This window comes from Aptenodytes forsteri, unplaced genomic scaffold, assembly GCF_000699145.1.
Source record: "Aptenodytes forsteri isolate BGI_AS27 unplaced genomic scaffold, ASM69914v1 Scaffold13, whole genome shotgun sequence".
Lineage (NCBI taxonomy): Eukaryota > Metazoa > Chordata > Aves > Sphenisciformes > Spheniscidae > Aptenodytes > Aptenodytes forsteri.
Window position 1 is genome coordinate 4,259,757 of NW_008794543.1, and position 18,445 is coordinate 4,278,201.

The 18,445-nt window shown below is 36.4% G+C and overlaps 1 protein-coding gene across 1 annotated transcript in view; it reads left to right on the forward strand.

The window, feature by feature from the left end:
* The window catches only part of GALNTL6 (polypeptide N-acetylgalactosaminyltransferase-like 6), a 356,296-nt gene that overhangs the window by 32,908 nt on the left and 304,943 nt on the right, over nucleotides 1-18,445 (forward strand). Inside the window, exon 5 of the mRNA XM_009272361.1 lies at nucleotides 15,358-15,496. Within this exon, the coding sequence (XP_009270636.1) occupies nucleotides 15,358-15,496 (139 nt within the window). The remainder of the gene's footprint in view (nucleotides 1-15,357; nucleotides 15,497-18,445) is intronic.

Genomic DNA, 18,445 nt, shown 5'->3' on the forward strand with positions numbered 1-18,445 from the left:
TGCCTGGACGTAAGTGAAAAAGAAGGGAAACTTGACTTTAGAAGTTTTGGGGTTGGGGGGGGAGCAGGGCGTGTGTGTGAGAGGAGGTCTCAGCTCAAATCTGTCTTTTAATTTGTCACTTGCGATCTAGGAAGGTGTTTTGGTTTGGGGCATTGTTAGCACCATGTTGTCTTTCTCCTTTTGCTTAAACTTTTTCAGGACTATCTAACTGAAATTTAATAGGACTTAATCTGTAGATACTAGTTTCATTTTTTTTTTTTAGAGAGAAATATATTTTGTAGTAATTCCGGAAAAGGACTTTTATCTGGATGGTCTTCTAAAACATGTGGCTCATTTGCAGGGAGAGTCTGAAATGAACAAACAGCCGAGACCTTCAGACTAGACCTGTCTTTATGCGGAAGGAAGAGGAGAGCTCTATAGACCATCTAAATTGAGTTGGTTGTCTCTTGTGATAGGTGTAAAAATGATCAAGTTTGTCAGTTCAGGGCAATTACTGCTTGACTCAGTGGCACAAAGAAACATTGTTTTCTTTTGTATTTCAGTTTCTAGTTGTTGCTTGTTTTGCTATGAAAATCCCAATTCAAAGAAGAAGGGGGAAATGAATCCTGACTAAACTGTGGCAAAAGAGCTGGAACAAGTACTTGACAGCAATTACAGCATATCAAGACCATACTTTTCAGTACAGAAGCAATGACAAAAGGGAATTTTTCCTTACTAATTTTGTGTTGTCTTTAAACATGGAATATGCTGCTGTCAGCCAGCTTTAAAGACTATTTTTTTTTAAGGTTTAAGGAAGTAATTCCTTTAACCTGAATCCAGGTCAAAAGACCCATAAGAGGAACTTAAATTTAAAAGGTTTGCCAAATAATTGACCAAGACTCTTTTTTTGGTCTAATCTACATAGTACTTGAGGGAATTTGCTATCAGCGTAGTATGCTGGTGCCACATATTACCTGCACACTAGTCAGTAACCTTGTGTGTTACAGACTTCATCATCTAGAATAGGTATGATGATAATCATAAGCACGCCATTCCAAAGAAATTAGAAAGCTCTTCACACTCTAAAATTCACCAGTTGCTTTCCGTAACATTGCAATTGTTAAGGTTCTTCAAAGATGATATATAATGTCTTGCTATATGATACTATCTATGTGCTTCTATTTGACTTGATGTTGTAAACTTGTATGGGAAATACAGTAATACAGTTTAGCAGAGGACATAGATAAATTCACCAACACAATTTTGGAGTGTTTTTTAGCCTTTTGGCCTTCAAAAGGCTAACAAGATATTTGGATTTAACAATAATTCCTAAAAAAACCAATAAACTGTGCCTACTTTCCTGTCATAGCTTTTTGCTTTTGAGGGTATGAATTAAGTTCGCGAGTACAAAAGTCTAGTATAGTTATCTCAATGCAGTTTATGACTTAAATATGTGTAAGGTGACTTTCCTTTCTTCTCCTTCCTGTTTTCATTAAACAAGCTGACAGAGGAAAATTATTGGTGAAACGATTTGTCTGACATTCAATCAATATGTATGAAAAGGCAAAGATATATGTTTGTTTTGCTATAATTTGCTTTATAGACACTAGCTCATCAAATGATGCTCTGTAATCACTGCTTCTCAAGGAACATGGCTACCTTTTGGCTGTGGTTATGTGGCACGAAGTCGTCTGCCCTCCATGCTTGCAGTGGAGTGGTGTCTGGGAGAATTTGTCCTCCTTCTAACAAAAAGAAAGTAAAAAAAGAAACCACATTTCTAGAAGTGGTATTTTCTTCTGCCAACCTGTGGGAAAGTTCTGCTGTCTACAAGCTGGAAACAAACTCTTTTTTTAGGCAATCTTAACTAAAAAGCCTGCAGGTGATGCTGAAATGTGAATAGTAAGACTTGCCAGGAAATTCAATGGAAAAACAAACTAACTTTAATGCTCAGATTAAAAAAAAAAAAATCAAGATATATTTTTAAATTGCATTATCAGTATTCTTAAAACATGGTATTTGCCAGTTAATTTACTCTGAAAAGAGGAATATATTTTTGTATTTTTAAATGATAGCTGAAGTAATTTCAGGTTACCCTATTTTCAGGTTACTTCTATTTTACATGCTGATTAATTACATAGCATATATGTGTTTTGGAAACTTTGGTCAATGTCTATGAGGCTACTGATGCTTCTAGTTGCTTCTTGCATTGTTGTTCCATGGCAGCTTACAAAAGGTGAGACTGATTCTGAAGCACAGTGAGTACTGGTGTATAAATCAGGGCAGAAATAGTCTCCAGAGGACAAGATAGCAGACACTAAGAAGGTGCTGATTCCCTTGTCCTCCCAGGTCTGTTTTCCTGCTCTTTCGAAGGAAAGGCTGTTCTGGTTATTGAATACTTCGAGTCATTCTTCGGGGATTTTATAGTTGAGAGACTAATCTAATTTTAATATCATCATGCAAACATTAAAAGAAGCCTCTAAATAAATAACATGTTAGTTTATTTGGTTTTTTGATATATTGTGTTCGCAGCTTTTACTAAAGCAGTTATACTGGGAAGAAATCCAAACTTCACATGCTTCAGAAAGAAGAGTGGAAGCTGTGAGCTGTTAAAGTTCTAGAGGGCTGACATTTTAATTAGCTGCTGTTCATCAGTAAGTTAAGCAAGTTACTAACATACTGCCACTTCAGTATGGTATTTAAATGACTTTTTTTCCCCAGTTTATACAACCATCAACTTTTTTTGATGTGTGTAATAAACTGTGATACAGACCATGTTTTCATACTTTTTTTTCTGAGGGATTCGAAGTGTTACATGTAAGTTATAAGACCCTGAGCATTTCTTGGTAATGTCCTATACTCAAGTAACATTTTTTCATTTCCTATCTGTTTTATTTAGTGGATAATAATTACATATCTCAAAAATGCTAATAAGTGTATTGATCAAAGGATAGATTCTTGGCTACAATTTTAGCCCGCTGGCATAGTTCAGTTCAGACCTATCATTTGAGGGAAGCTTAATCTCACAGTTGTAAGAACTAAGTTCAGGAGCTAAATCCCCGTTTTGAGAAGGTCCTTTAGTGATAATCCTTGAGGGTAGCTGTCTCTCTGAATGCCTGGATGAAGAACAGTTTTTGTTTTCAAGTAGTTCTTGGTCAACTGATACAAATGAAAGGGAAAAGAGAAAAGGAAAGGAATTGATTGGAAGGTTTCTCATTGCTTAGTTTAAAACCCTAATCTACTGTGTAGGGATGGTTTTTTATTCATTTATTTATTTTTAGCAAAGACTCTTAAAGGCATATTGAAGGATAGATTCTTTCAATAAGCTTAAGTGTATTTCATGCATTTTCACAGACCATCTGGATGATGAATCTAGTGTAAAGGAAGTGAGCTCATTACTAGTGATTTCTGTCAGCAACAAGTCTGATTGTAGCAAAAGCATCATGGATTTTGGAAAATGTATTCTGAAGATATAACTAAAACAAAAAAATCAAGACTCAGTAATTAGAATGAATATCAAAAATTGAAAACATTTTGAAATGCCACATGTAACCTTATACAGAAAGTCTTCCTCTATGTGGAGCATCAATTCTTAATCTAGCCCAAGTCCTCTATCATAATTTCTCTCAAATGTAATAATACACAGTGAGGTTTTTAAAGATATAAGTATACTATTTAAGAAAGTACAGCAAAAATTAAATTAAACGTGCAGAAACACTTTCTGTAAGTTAAAGCGTATCAAATGAATGCAGAGATTAATTAATGGCAACAAAATAGACAAGCTAAATCCAGTTTTCTTCCTCTGGAAATATGAGGAGCGATGATTTCTTTCCGCTTTTCTAATTTCAAATACACTTGACAAATTAAAAGGTGGAATTTCTGGTAATGCTTCTAAAACAAAGCCTACAATTTAAGTTAATCTCTGCTTTATGTCCTGTTCTTCTGTTACCTGTGGTTATGGAGGGCTAGGGTAGTGTGTATGCTTGCTCTCTTAGCATGGTTGCTAAAGATCTCCTCCCTTCTCCTCAAAGACTGTATTTATTGAGGGGCTTTTGATCATACAGACAAAAGTAGAATTGGGAATTACTGTGCGCTGCATAAATACGTCATGTGAATCTGTATAATGGAATTTAACATTTTTAAATTTTTCTCAGCAAGAAAGAAATTTTTAGGGATTTGCTTCATATACATCTGAAAGTTAAAGCTGTGTGCGTGTAAAACTTTTTGGGTTGATACTTGAAACTTTTTTCTGTCTATGATGAAATAAATATTGTTTTGGTTCACAAACAGGATTTTCAAATTGGATGTCTATCCTTTGATAATGTTAGTTAAGTTTTGTCATTTATATAAGATTTCAAAAAACAGACTGTAATTTTAAAAGTTTGGTTTTCAGATTATATTTTTGATTTGTTTCTTTTAACCCAGACATCAACAAAATGAAAGAAATTCAGCAAATACTTTTGGCTGAATCCAAACATCAGTTTTCAGCAAATTAACTTTTTAAAAAAAAGTTCCCAATCAGCATATGCACGTTCCTGCTGAATTATGCATAAATGTGGGCCTTGGGATAAATATTTAGTTGCATTCTGTAGGCGATGAGTTGTCCTTTTGAATAGAAAATACTTTAAACTAATTAGTTGAAAATCTGTTCAGTTCATGGCTGAAGGTGATTTTTTGAGTCTCCACATCTGCCTCCGCTTGATTCCACAGCATATATTGACTAGAAATTTCAGTTGACTTTAGTACAGGAGGTTTACTCAGATTTGTGTTAGGGATTTGAAAAATAGTTGGCATTAATTAGAATCCTCTTATTCAGAAAGAGGTGAATCAATGGCAAGGGAGGAAAAGGGCTGTGTAGAGCTGTGCTCTAGCAGGTCAAGCATTAAGTTTAGTTCTCCTTACCGCAAGAACGTCAGTCAGTCGTAAGGCTCTTTCAAGTGAAGAACGTGTTCTGAACCACAAAATGAATGATAAAAGGCAATATTAATGATTGCAACATTAGTGGTATCTTATAAGGAGAGGGAAAGGCAGTCACTGGGAAGTGCGGTAGCGGTGAGTATATGCAGCAGTATATGTAGTATCGAAACAGTTTTCAGAAGAGTAATGTGTCTCAGTTGCCAAAAGAAAACATGAAAAGGAGAAGAGCACTGAGATTCAAAGTGTTACTTTGGGTATGATAGGAAAAAATATATTATCTTGTAAGTAAGTTGTAAGCAGAAGGACTTAGGTAGACCAATGCCAAGAACGTGACGTAACTTGAGTTTCAGTTGTTTATCTGCCATAACTGCATCTTGCTATATCTTAACATGTTAGTACAGTTCCCTGGGCTTATATTGCTTGTCTTGAGGATAATTCTAGTATCTCTGAATTTGTGGGGGTGGGGTTGTCTGTTTTTTTAATTAAACCAGGTAATTATTTGCATACTCTGCTTCACTTCCATATTAAACTAATTATCATCTGGGAAATTTGGCCCTGTATTTTATAATGTATAGATCCAAGTGGACCTGAAAAAGCAATAAAGTACATACATGCTACCTGAGGAAGTTACCTTCTTGGCCCTGAGTGTGCAAACTCTGCCTGCTTATGAACACTTTTCTCAGCTTTACAGAAGGAAGGAGGATGGCCTTGTCACTGAGTCACTGTGTTGGGAATCAGGTGGCATAATTCTTGTTCCTGGGTCTGCCTCAAACTTTAACTGTGAATATTTATTATCTCCGTATGTAAGAATGGATATTTTTGGGTTGGTTTTTTTTTCTGGTAGGGGTCTTACAGGGTAAATCTAAATTTGCTTGGAGCTGCGACAGCTTATGTATTCTTTCTCTGTAAGATACACATCATGGAGTAGTTCTTCTAGTGCAAGAGTGACTATGCTATTGCACTGTTGACTCATACATAGCTAAATTCCTTTGTACAGGTTATTCCATCTTCTTTGTGCAACAGCCACAAAGCCAGCTTCTAGAGCTAGTTTAGGTTGAATTCATGAAAAAAAAAAGAAAATTAAAGAACTCCTATTAATAGATTTTTTCTGTGGAACATCCTATTTATTTTCCTGTGATGGTATGCGGTAAATGACACATGGTTATAATACGTCTTTGAATGAAGAAAAAAAGAGGGGGAGGGAGAAGTCTCATGTTAATTACAGCTCTTAGAACCCTATCATTTTATATTTCTGGGCTTTCTAAAACTGTACCTACGCAACTGTAATTTTGCATTAACTTTGTGGAGCTGTTTAGTTCCTATATATACCTGTATATACCATCTTAGTAACACTTTAGTTTGAGCTTTTCCAAGAGGTCAGCTTGGACACATGCATTAAGTATAGAAAACCCACTGGTACTAGAGGCTATTAGAATGTCATTCTTTATGCAGTTTGTGTGAATTAATTTATTTAAGCACTGAAACAAACACCTTAGCACTATTAGTAGATTTTTTTTTCAGGTAATCTTGTTCCATGGTAGCTCCTTTTTATCCTAGCAGGTCGTTCAGTTACTAAACCTTTTAGTAAGCCTTTTTATGGTTGAGTTCTTTTTCTCACATGCTTGCTTATTCAGTGTTTGGCTCCGATTAATGGTCTACAGCCAGTCTGTTCTAACGTTAAATGAAAAAAGCATTCCGGTGGCTGTGGCATTTGGTGATAAGTAGTTAGACTAAATAGAAGATGTACTGTGCATCCCTTGGCTACAGAGTTATGATTAGATTCAGCTCAGCCTGCAGAATGCTACTGAGGATACTGCTGCTCTGCTGTAGTGATTGAGCAAGTCTTATCAAAACAGCATGTGTTGCTGCTTGTTTTGCATTGTACACTGCAGCATTCTAAATACACTGGACATACCAAATAGTAGGGTCTTTTTTTTTCTTCCTTTTTTTTCCCTAGACTTATTAAAGTGGGGAAGGGGGTAGAATGAGTCTTTCTGCCCACCAAGCCATTGCAGTACTTGCAGCAAGTGTTAAAAGCCACAGATTTTTAAAAAATATTCTCATTTATTTTTGTGAAATGTTTGTTCAAGCCTTCAGACAATTTACTTTTCAGAGCTCATATGCAGTCACCCTTCTGCTGAAACACAACAATGCCACTGGTTAACCTCATGATGTATTTTAAAGCAATCACTTTCCCCACGCACACTGTATTTTTACTCTGCAATGCATATGTTGGAAATTCAGAGGCTGCATTTTTAATGTTTCAAATGGATTAAAAAGGTGAGGGATACACTAATGTTCCATAAAGCACAGGCTATAAGATTTAGGAATTAATTATTGATTGAGAAAATGCACATATTTAAGATAAAGCACAGTGTCTTGATTTCAAATAACCAAAATGAAATGAGTGATATAAAAGTTATCATAAGCAGAGTTGGATTGTTCCAACTGTTAGCTGTATAATGCACCTTTTCTGCTAGGACACAACTGCCAACAGCAAGGGCCAGGTTGAAATTTAAAGTGATATCTAGTAAAATGCATAGATACCTGCAAGAATTAATCTCAAGTGCGCTAAGCTAATTTTTTCTTCTTGCAAATTAATTGACTCAGCAAACAATATTTTATTAGAGATAAACAAATAACATATAAGGGCTATTTCCTTAAGTATAATAATTCCTTAATAATAATTTTGCAGTCCTCTTTGGCACGGCAACAGCTAGGCCAGCTGATTATCCCCGCTCCTGAACTAAAACCTTCCTTACTTTTGGGAACTGTGGAGTCCTGCGATGCAACAAGGCCCAATTCAAGTTGCCAGAGCTTTGGTGCTGCGACCTGGGGCTTCTGCCACTCTGCCAGACGTTGCTGTTTCTTGCTCCACTTGCTATGCTGCTTCATTCTTCTGCTCACTACCACTACTGCTCTTCTCATCTTTTAGCTGCCCTGCCTCACTGCTGTCTTTTGGCAGCAGTTTCTGTTGATTCAGCTTTTAGGAAGAGTATGTGAAGCATTACCATGCCCTTAGTGTATATGGTCTACTGGTAATCAGCTTCTCCCACTTCATGGACTCTTAAAATCTCATGCCATCTTTTTCTTTGCATTCTGACACAGAAGTTACGATCTTAGATTAACATTAAGAGTCAGCCCAGGCCTGGTTAGTCTACGGAAATCTGGAAATTATGTCTAATGCCGTTAAAAAGCTGTATTTTATAATTATTTGTTTTCACTTTGATATGCATTTCTTTTTACAGAAATGCTTCTCAAACATAGTAAGACCAAATATGTAAAGTGAGTACATTTCAGAGGTTGCCATTTGTCCCTCTTATCTCCTGTTCTCTCCAGGAAATGCTCTTCCTTTACCTACCTCATACCCAGTATGGGATTTCTTTTTGTTGAGGGATGGGGGAACACATCACTGCTGTAAGTATAGATCTCATTTCTGTGTTAGCAACAGGTTCCTTTCATTTCTCTCTCATGTGAATGATGAGCAAACAATACTCTAAAGATTCAACTACAGTACAATATGAATGTACTCTCTTAAATTTTTTAAGGAGCATATTCTTCTCTCTGTTTTTTTGTTGTTGGGGTTTGGTTTTTTCCAGTTCTGGATGTGAGCAGGCAGTGAAATAACAACATTTAAAGTTATATCTTTTTCTGACTTTTTCTCCCAAACTATGCTATTTGTATAAAGCCATTCCTGAAGAGAGAGGCAGTTTAATTAATATTTCTCCTGCTGACCATCATGTTACTGTAGTAGCAGTCCTGAAAGGACAAGGCCTCATATTTGCTCCCAATAACATTTATATACCACTTACTGAGGACTATGTGGTCCTTGAAAAGAAATCCTGTATGTGCTACTGGCATCTGAAGGTTAATAAAATAGTAGGAATTTGAATATTTTCTACCAGAAAACTGGAGTGAATGTTGGATTGTTTGTTTTCTGTAGTAGTTCGATATTGATACAGTAATAAATAAATTTTGTTATATATTTAGAAAGAAATTATTTATTCTTGCTTTAAAAATGTATAGTTCAGGATTTACTTGACAGGATTTTTATTTTTCCCAATTGCATAAGTATGATTTCATTATAGCTGTGTCTGTAATGCTAAAGAAAAGCCTTTTATATAGCCTCAGACCTTGACAGTTGTGTAATAAATAATTAAAAGTATTGTAAATCATACTGCAAAGGCTTTCCAAGCTGCTACCAGATAGAGTATCAAAAAAATAGAACCAATAGGCATTTTTTTATCCAGTTTCCACTGATGTAAAATCAATTAATTTGCTTTCCTATAAATTAGGCTCATGAAGTTGTACAATTAGTGAGACGTTTACTCTGAGAAGTTTGGGAAAAGCAGAACAGACTTGTGATAAGTATATTTCAGTTTCTGTACAAGTTTTTTTGACTTTGAGGAAGAATATAATTCCAGCAACTTATCCCCAGTCCTCCTCCTATTTCTCATAGAGTTCATAGAAATTTAAGATTGGGATCAACCTCACTATATGACCAGAGTGGTATCAATAATCTCCCTGAGGCACGGTATCATTCCTTTCTTGACTATGTGTCCTGGTTTCGGCTGGGATAGAGTTAATTTTCTTCATAGTAGCTGGTATAGTGCTGTGGTTTGGATTTAGTAGGAGAATATGGCTTCCACAGTTCCCTGGATTGCCTATCCCATCGTTTCATTACTTTTATGGATAGAAAAATGTTCTTATTTTCTATCTGAAAAACCATAACATACATACATACATACATATATATCTCTCTACACATTTTTTACTACTTGGGTAGTCCTGTTTGATATGAAGGCAATTACTTTCACTTGAGGCATGGGCAGATTTAATTTTCTCACTCCATAACAAGTCAGCAAAGTACATTCCTTCATGCGTTTCTTGACCGAAAAATCTTCACACTTTTTAGTGGAAATGAATATAAACTTGCAAAACCACAAAAGGCATTTGTTCAAAGCAAGCAGTTCCTTCTCTAGTATGAAAGGAGAAAGTGATTTGATAAAATAACTTCCTTTACCCCCTTTTTTCTCAAAGACTAGTCTGTACTAGTCCCTGACTGGACTCTTGAACTAATTTTAGATTAAAAAAATGTTCACCCTCATGTCTTCTAAAGGTTTCAAAATACAAAATTTGCAGACAGGATGAGAACTCCACCAAGCGTAGATACTCCAGAAGTAGCTGAGACATTTACTGTCTAAAAAAAAAAAAAATATCTTATTTTGTACATTTATCAAATCACCTCTCTGTTCAAGATAATTTAACCAGTATTTCAGCAGACATGCTGCACTGTGCTGTCCTGTCTGTGAGGATAAGGAAAAATGAGGAAGAACATTATTTTGTTTGCACTCAAATGGAAATTCACTTCCCAAAAAAGCAGAATGTGGTGGCAGTCTGAATTGATAATCTGTTATACTTATTAATCAAAATAATATGAAGTCCATCTCTACAGCGCAAGATGGCAAACTTGTATACAGCTGTGCATTAGGGAAATTCAGAAATGATGTAAAAGATACTACACATTGCTTTAAACGGTTTTTGCCCTCTGACTTGGCCAGATGCACTCTGACTCCCATATCAGGGAGCATAAAAGGTTATCGTGTAGAAGTTTATGTGGCAAAAAGGTGGAAAATGATGTCTGACTCAATGTTTTTATTCAGCTGATGATCTTTATTTCCCCTTCTACTTCTTACACTTTTTTTTTTTAAAGCTGATGTGTGACGGCATTCATTTTGAATTTGTGTTCCTCTGTCTACCCTTGCTATGAAATACAGTCACTTTCCCCCCATAGGACTTCAGTGCTGTATTGAAATGTTGCTCTAGGATAAGATTAGATATCTGTTCTCCCTGTGAGAACTTTCATGAGAGATGATGAGCTCTGAGTTTGTGTGATGTGCACAGACAACGTTGTACTAGATTCTGGATGGAATATTTAGGGGTAATAGACAAAATTTCTAATATACTTTAAAAAAAAAGGCAGAATTATCTCATCCAAAATAATGAGATGCACTGTAAGTAAGAAGACTTACTTATTTGTTGGTTCATGTATTAAAATAAACTCCTTTTATTTAGTAAAGCATTTAGCACGTGGAGAATTCTTATTCCCTATTACAAATCTTATTGGATTAAAAGATGCTTGAATGCTTATGGGTATGCTTAAATATTTTTGTAAATTACAGTCTTGACTTGGTGTGACTGTGAAGTCTTGGCTGAATAAACTAACAGCAGTGACTATAAACAGTAAATAAGTCAGATTTGTACACGGTTCTTCCCCACAGACACTGAGTGGCTTATGCTCTTTATCCACTTAGTTTCCTGTGTTAAGATGTCAAGCAATTGCTTAACTTCCTTTAACTTATATGGCAAAACCAATCTTTTTTACCGTGCCTAATGAATTATAAAAAATGTTCATCTGAATTATAAAAACAAACCCCCAAAAGACCCTGAAACCAGAACCTCTTGCAATGTGTTTTGTTGTTTATAATTTTAAGCAACGTCCCCTATCCGTTGCATGCAGAAGTAGTGCAGAACTCCTCTTCTGTTGCATGTTCAAATTGATTTACAGCTGATAAATTTTGCCAACAATACTCCTGTTCTCTTTATAATTATTATACCTGGCAACTGTACCAACACGTCTGATCCAAAGCCATTACTCTGCTATTACACATTTGTACTGAATATACAGAATTTTTTTTTATTTTCTTGTCTCACCCTAATCTTCTTCCCTTCGTGCCATCTGCTGAACAAGAGAGTTTATTCTCCTTCTGCTGTATCTGTATTTAATATAAGCAGAAGATGCTTTAACTGAGGTGTCCTTGAACTATCAGTTATCGCAAGCTGTCAAGCATAAAACTTAAAACCTTTAGGGCTAGGTATAGAGTGTATTGTTTCCTAGGAGACAGTAACATCCTTGAGTGGGGCTAAAAAATCCTTACAGAGCATCTGATATTTGGCCAAGCCAGTACTTTATCTGGATGGCTATAATGTCTTACTTTACCACTTTTTTATCTGAATATCTATGGAGAAGCATTTTGAGATGGTGTATTAAAACCCTTACAATAACATAATACTAAGCAATGTAGAGATGTCAACTCCAAAACCATCACAGTGTTTTAAGAAAAAAAACCCTAGCATATTTTCAAAATGTTGCTTACACTTACATTGAGTACTGAGTTAAAAATCAGTGTAATAACTCTGTAATCACAAGGGTTAGACAGCACTGTATGAATTAAATGGTGCTCGTAGGGTTCCCACGCAATGGAGCATTCTAATGGAATTTTGGGGCCCAGGTTGAATAGATGTGTCGTTCTCATGCTTTTGGGTTCTTCCCCTCCTTTTCCCCCTCCTTGAAAAATCAAAATCCAGGTAACTGAAATAAAACTTCTGATTGTCCTTAGTTTCTAGCTTTATTTACGCTGCAATTGTAAACCAGCCTCAGAGAGAGTTAGTATCAAGTCTTAGTGCTGGGTTGGTTTTATCCATCACATTTTGGTGAGCCCCCCTTTAAACCCAAAGAGGTCAAAAATTCACCGTCAGGCATTTTCATTCTCTCTGTTCCCTACAATACTTTATAGCCCTGATGCACTTTCTGAATTGCTATTTTGCCTTCAGGCAGAACAAACAGTAGAGGAGGACTTATATCTGTCTATTGATCGGTTAAAGTAGCCTTCCGTAGCCAGTAACGGGACATTAAACTCCTTCACGCTCTTTTTCATGAGAATTTTACTCCTCTTGCATTGTGAAGTTTTCCCTTGTCACCCTGGCATCTTAGGTAAACTTTTGGACAGGCCAGCTCCAAACCAGTGTGCAGCGATGGCAATTTCCGTCAGTCATCTAGGAAAGCAAATCAGTGACAGAAGAGAGTTTTAATGTGCTTAATGATAATTTGTAATGCTGAGGAGGCTCATATGTGGCAATTTTCTGTACAAAGGGAACCCTTCAGGCCTACTGATTATCCAAAAGTTGTACTACTATTTTTTTTTTTTAATACTTCTCTTCTAAGCTCTCTATTTCTCTCCTTCCAAGGAGAGAAAGGGTCTCTTTTTACCTGAGCTCTTTTATAGAAATTAGCCAACTGCTTTCAGCTGGATCTGGTAGATGACCACCTGATTTCTAGCTAATCAGGAGGAGCTGCAGGGTGAGAGAGCAAGCAAAAAAGAAAGCTGGGAGAAATATCCAGTGGATTCACAAAAGCCAACAAGCCTCTGTTAATGCTCTAGGTGTGTATTTTAATATAGTATTAGGAAAGAGTTATCCTTCACAACTTTTAGTGCACCTCATGGCCCAACTTACTGTATAACTGCAAAAGCAATTTGTATACTGCAATTGGTCAAATACTTCTGCAGCACAGTATGAGAAAGTTCAGCCTGTTCCTGAGTTGCTCTAGATAACAACCACGATATCTATTCTTTTGGCTTATGCACAGTGATATAGTGCTTCATATTCAGTGGGGAAGAGTGGAAGACTTCATTTTAAAAGTGCTTGTCTTAAGTTTCACTAACAGGGGACAATATGAAAAAACTGTAGTACTATGAAAAATATTCATCTCCTGAACAGCAAAATGGACTCCTTTAAGAAATGCAAAGAATCCACCTTTCTTAATACAGGGTGAACAGATGCAATATACAGAAAATTGTATTGTAAAAACATCGATTAGCAATAGTATGTCTTATCATATAGGTCATTTATTCTGGAATTTCCATTATATTACTGGGATAAATCTCTTATTGAAAGCAAATTATAATAGTTACTTTGGGTCTACTTAGAATATGTACTGAAAGAGAGGGGCTAAAATTTCTATGTCTTGGGGGTTGAATGACATTAGCTTATTGTTACTGTATTATGAAACAGATTTGATACAATTGTACTATTGAATTTTGAGTAGTACTCTGACTCATCAGCTGCTTCTTTAATATTATAGATCTCCCCCATATTTAATATGAAATCATAAGGATTCACATAGAATCTTAATCTCTACATAGATTTTGTATTATGTTGGTGTGTTATGTGCATTTGGGGATGTTTGAAAATAAAAATGACAAGATACCTGTTAGTAATGAAATAGCATAAACAAAGGGTGTTTCATAATACAAACTAACTTTTTTCCCTTGTAAGCACCATTAATTATTTTCATTAAGAATTTAAATGAAATTGTAATTATATGCACAAAGTTTGGAATAAAAAAAATATTTTATCTGCACAAAATTCTAAAATTGAGTAACTACAGTATCTTTAATTGCATATTCTATGTTTTTAATGTTATGTGCATGCGCAATATGAAATAGAGCATTGACAGAGGCTCATGGGCTTTAAGGATACCACTGGATCTTTCTCTCAGCTCGCTGTTGCTTTCCTCTTCATCCCCTCCTGCAGCTGCTCCTGATTAGCTGAGGATCAGGTGGCCTTGGTCACTTATCAAATCCAGCTGGGAAGTTGATTAATTTCTCTAAAAGAGCTCAGGTGAAAGGAGGTATTCTCTTATGACTGGGCCCGGAGGGAGAGGGGTAGAGAGGTTATAAGCTGATCAATGAGATGTAGAGGAAAGTGTATCTTCTTGAGAACCTGAGTAGGCACGAAGGTCTCAGAAATTCTGAAGAGTTTGTCCTCTGAAAGAACGAGAAGGATAAAAATAGTTGAGAAGAAGTGAAGGCTTTTATGTTCTGATTTTCTTTGAAGTGTTTTTGTTTGTTCTCTCTTCTCTGACTTGAAGAGATAGAGGTATAGTTGCCTGAGGTAGGCACTAAGCAAGCCAAGTGACTGATGATGAGAACTAACTTGGGTATAAAAAGCTGGAATAGAAAGTCTGTGCTTTGCCAGGGAACAAGCAGTTGATTTCTTTAGGGAACCAAGGTGACCAGTTTCTGAAACCAAATCAGCAGTGCTGAGACATTAGAAGCACTGAGTACATCTGGCTGGTCCCTTAGAGCGCAAGGGTATTCAAGGAGTCCAGAGCAAAACATTTGGTTTCCTTACCATTTGTTCTGGAAAGTTGTACACCCTAAACTTCAGTGTTAAAGTTGCTTTTGGAAAAGGTGAGCGAGGAGGGAGGAGTGGTCTGCCTGCTAAAATGTAGAGTAACTGAATAATTAGGTTCCTCACATCAATCAAAACGAATATTGCTGGAACTGATCCATTTGTTCATAATTTTGCTATGAAAGCTTGATTCTGATGCAAAAGGTCTTATTTAGCTTAATTTACAATTCAAATTTTTATGTGTAAATGGCTTTAAGCTGATTGTGTCTCTGGAAAGAAGGAAAGCTAGATGAATTGGGTGAATTCAGAGGGACATGGGAGTCCCATTTTTTGACCTACTTCGTATTTTTGTATTGGAAGTTACAGGAGTGTCACTAGAGATGTTCCAGACACAGTGTACTAATTGAAGTTCAGTCTAACTTATTTTTGTCTTTGTAGTCCATTTTGTGCTTTCAGTTTGAGGCAAATAATTGTTTTGTTTCATTGTAGGGAAAGGTGAACATGGAAAACCGTACCCTCTTACAGAGGAAGACCATGATGATTCTGCTTATAGGGAAAATGGCTTCAACATATTTGTTAGCAACAATATAGCACTGGAGCGATCCCTGCCAGACATCCGACATCCTAAGTACGTAAATTGTTTCCTGGACTATCTGATTTTAAGTTTTTTATCTTGGTATATCTCTAAATAACCTGTTTACCCAGAAGGTCAAACGTGAACCCTCAGCCAACAAAAAGTGACCATTTCATTAAAAAGGAAATGGAAAATTTATCACTGTTGTTAAATCATTTGCTCTATCTGTCTTGTAAACTGACCTCTCATCTTATTAGTAACACATTAAGACTATAGAAGGCCTCTCTTAATTACAGAATGATTTTCATGGCATTTCTGGGTAGTGATTTGTTAGGCAGTGATAAATAACATTTCTCATAGTTTTTCAGGTTCTCATTTGGTAATAGCTGCAGATCTTTGGGCTAGGGGGCAGGGTGATAAGTCGCATAAAATTTTTGGCTCCACGTTTAGGCCAGTGTTTCCATAACGTTTCTTTTGGTTTTGTTACATAAAAAGTGAAAGCAATCCAATAGCTACAGCTTACTACAGCTGATTTACACAGCGTAGAATTACATAAAAACAGAATGAGCAATGGTGAAATGCACATGCAGAATTGGGGGGGTGTTGAGTGATGGTATTGCTCCTTGATAGCAGTAATATCCTACAGAGGAATAGGATAAAGATTATTCTGGAAAATAACCACGGAGCTAAAAACGATCATACAGTTCTCAGCAAACATAACTTTCTTTTCATGTCCTGTAACTTTTGGCTCCCTTACACGAAGAGTAAAGGGATGGCACGTATGCCTTTAAGGAGTAAAGGCACGTATGCCTTTCTAGGCTTTAGGCTCTAGTCCTCTAGAGTCATTCTGAGCTCTAAGGGGGGGGATGATCTGGTTTGTCTCTTTACGTGGTGTTTTTCCCTCTTTTAATTGGGTCTTATGCAATTAGTGTATGGGGGAAAGGTACAGGACTGTGACAAAACTAATTGCCTCCATGACTAGGTTTGTATTTTCCTTCGGATACCGTTCCCTTTATTATACAATGTTTCAGGTTAAGACATCTACTCACTTCTTAACCTATACAATTTTGCTGTGTGAATTAGTTTGAAATTCTTCAGGGAACTGAACAGAACTTGAGAGCTTGACAGAAGTTCTTGGTGGGTGGAAAGAGAAATATCATGGCAACCAACACTTCTTGTTCCATCAAATGTGGAATTGTCCTTTTCAAAGAATGAACAGTGTATAAATGTTTGCATAGTAAGATTTTAAAAAATAATTCACAATGGAGGAATTAACCAAAAAAATTTTCAAAAATAATATTTTGTTGGAGGTGTTTCCTATTTAATTGCCATGTTGCATTCTTTTGAGAAAACTGTTTGTCTGTTCATTTCTATATATTAGTATTGTTTGTGTTTGTCTGTTAATTTCTATATATTAGTATTGTTTGCATAGAATTGTCAAAAGAAATCATTTTTTTAATAAGCTGTATCTTTTAGATAGTTTGTTTGCCTTCTACTTTGCCAAGTTACCTGAAACTATTTATAGAAAGAGAGCTTCCAAGAAGTTTGATTACTGATGTACAGCTGTACAGCATCAAAGCTGTGTTAAATTACATAGCTGGCATAATAAATATGCTCATCAAGCATCCTTCTCTATTAGCAAAACTGCAGAGGACAATTACTAAATACAAAAGGAAGCTGACATGTTTATCCTCCCTTTGTGTTTTTGTTAGTTGGTCTTCTGGCAATTTCTTTCTCACCCGCTCCTGTCCGCACAGTCAATGACATTTCCCTGCATGTCCCCAGAAGCGATGTGAACGATATGTTGTCAGAAGTGACATATTAGGAACAAGTCAATGCTACGTCAGCCTTTCTCTGCCCCCCTTCCATCTGCACCGATCCTTTAGTGACTTTCACCTAAGTGTCTTATATGGGAAACTTGAATCCTGAGGTATCTGGATCTTTTTCATGTTCCAATTCAGCTAGGTTCCTATGGTGTTCAGTTCATAATCTTGTATGGTTGATGTTTTGGTAGTGTCCTGAGTGAACTGACTTGTGTCATGTCCTTCTAACCTTCCTTATGTTAAACACTTGTAACACAAGTAGTCCATTAGTTAATTGACTGTATCACTTATCTTCTAAATGTAAAGATAAAAAATGTTCTTGCGCTACATTTGGATACTAAGTAGTACACCGATTAGAGCCCAACTTTGTCACCTTATACTTCTGACGGTTACACCTCGAAGCAAGTCTATGTCTTGAACTTCCAGGACACACAGAAGTCTGACAATGCTTTCTGACCTACTGTTGGAAACAAACCCGTCTCTCAGCTGCTGTGTGTTAAATATGATGCAGGCCAGTCTCAGACCACACTTGACTTTTGGAAATGTGTCCTTTCTTCAGAAGCATGTGTGAAATGTGAAGTAGTTCATACTTCATAAGGTTGCTTTCAGAGAAACTCATTGGAAAACTGTATAACTTCTATGCTGGAAAAGGGTGTTCATATTGAAATAAAATGAGAGTAGGTAATTCAAGTGAGGTATAGCAGGCAAGATCTAGTTTGGTCAGCTTCTGAGTATTATAAAGAGCTTTTGCTTTGTGGAGCATCTAAATGCCCTTCAGCTTTTAACTATCTTCTTTTGCCTGTTTGTGTGGGATACTATTATTACAGACCTTGAGCTTTTGATCGTCTGCCCCTATTTAGTGTATACCATTGTGCACAGGGGCTTGTCTGTACTGAAGACTAATTTCCTGAAAATGTTGTCTAGGATTTGTGTTAAAGAACCAATAGAATGGTTTTATTGCCATCAGTAGAAGAATTCACAAAACGAACCTTCAAATACAACAAAGACTGAGTGGTGAATCCTCTAATTTGGATCAAAATTGGAGGCTTGCCAATGTGACACCCATCTACAAGAAGGGCCGGAAGGAGGATCCGGGGAACTACAGGCCTGTCAGCCTGACCTCGGTGCCAGGCAAGATTATGGAGCGGTTCATCTTGAGGGCGCTCACAAGGCGTGAGCG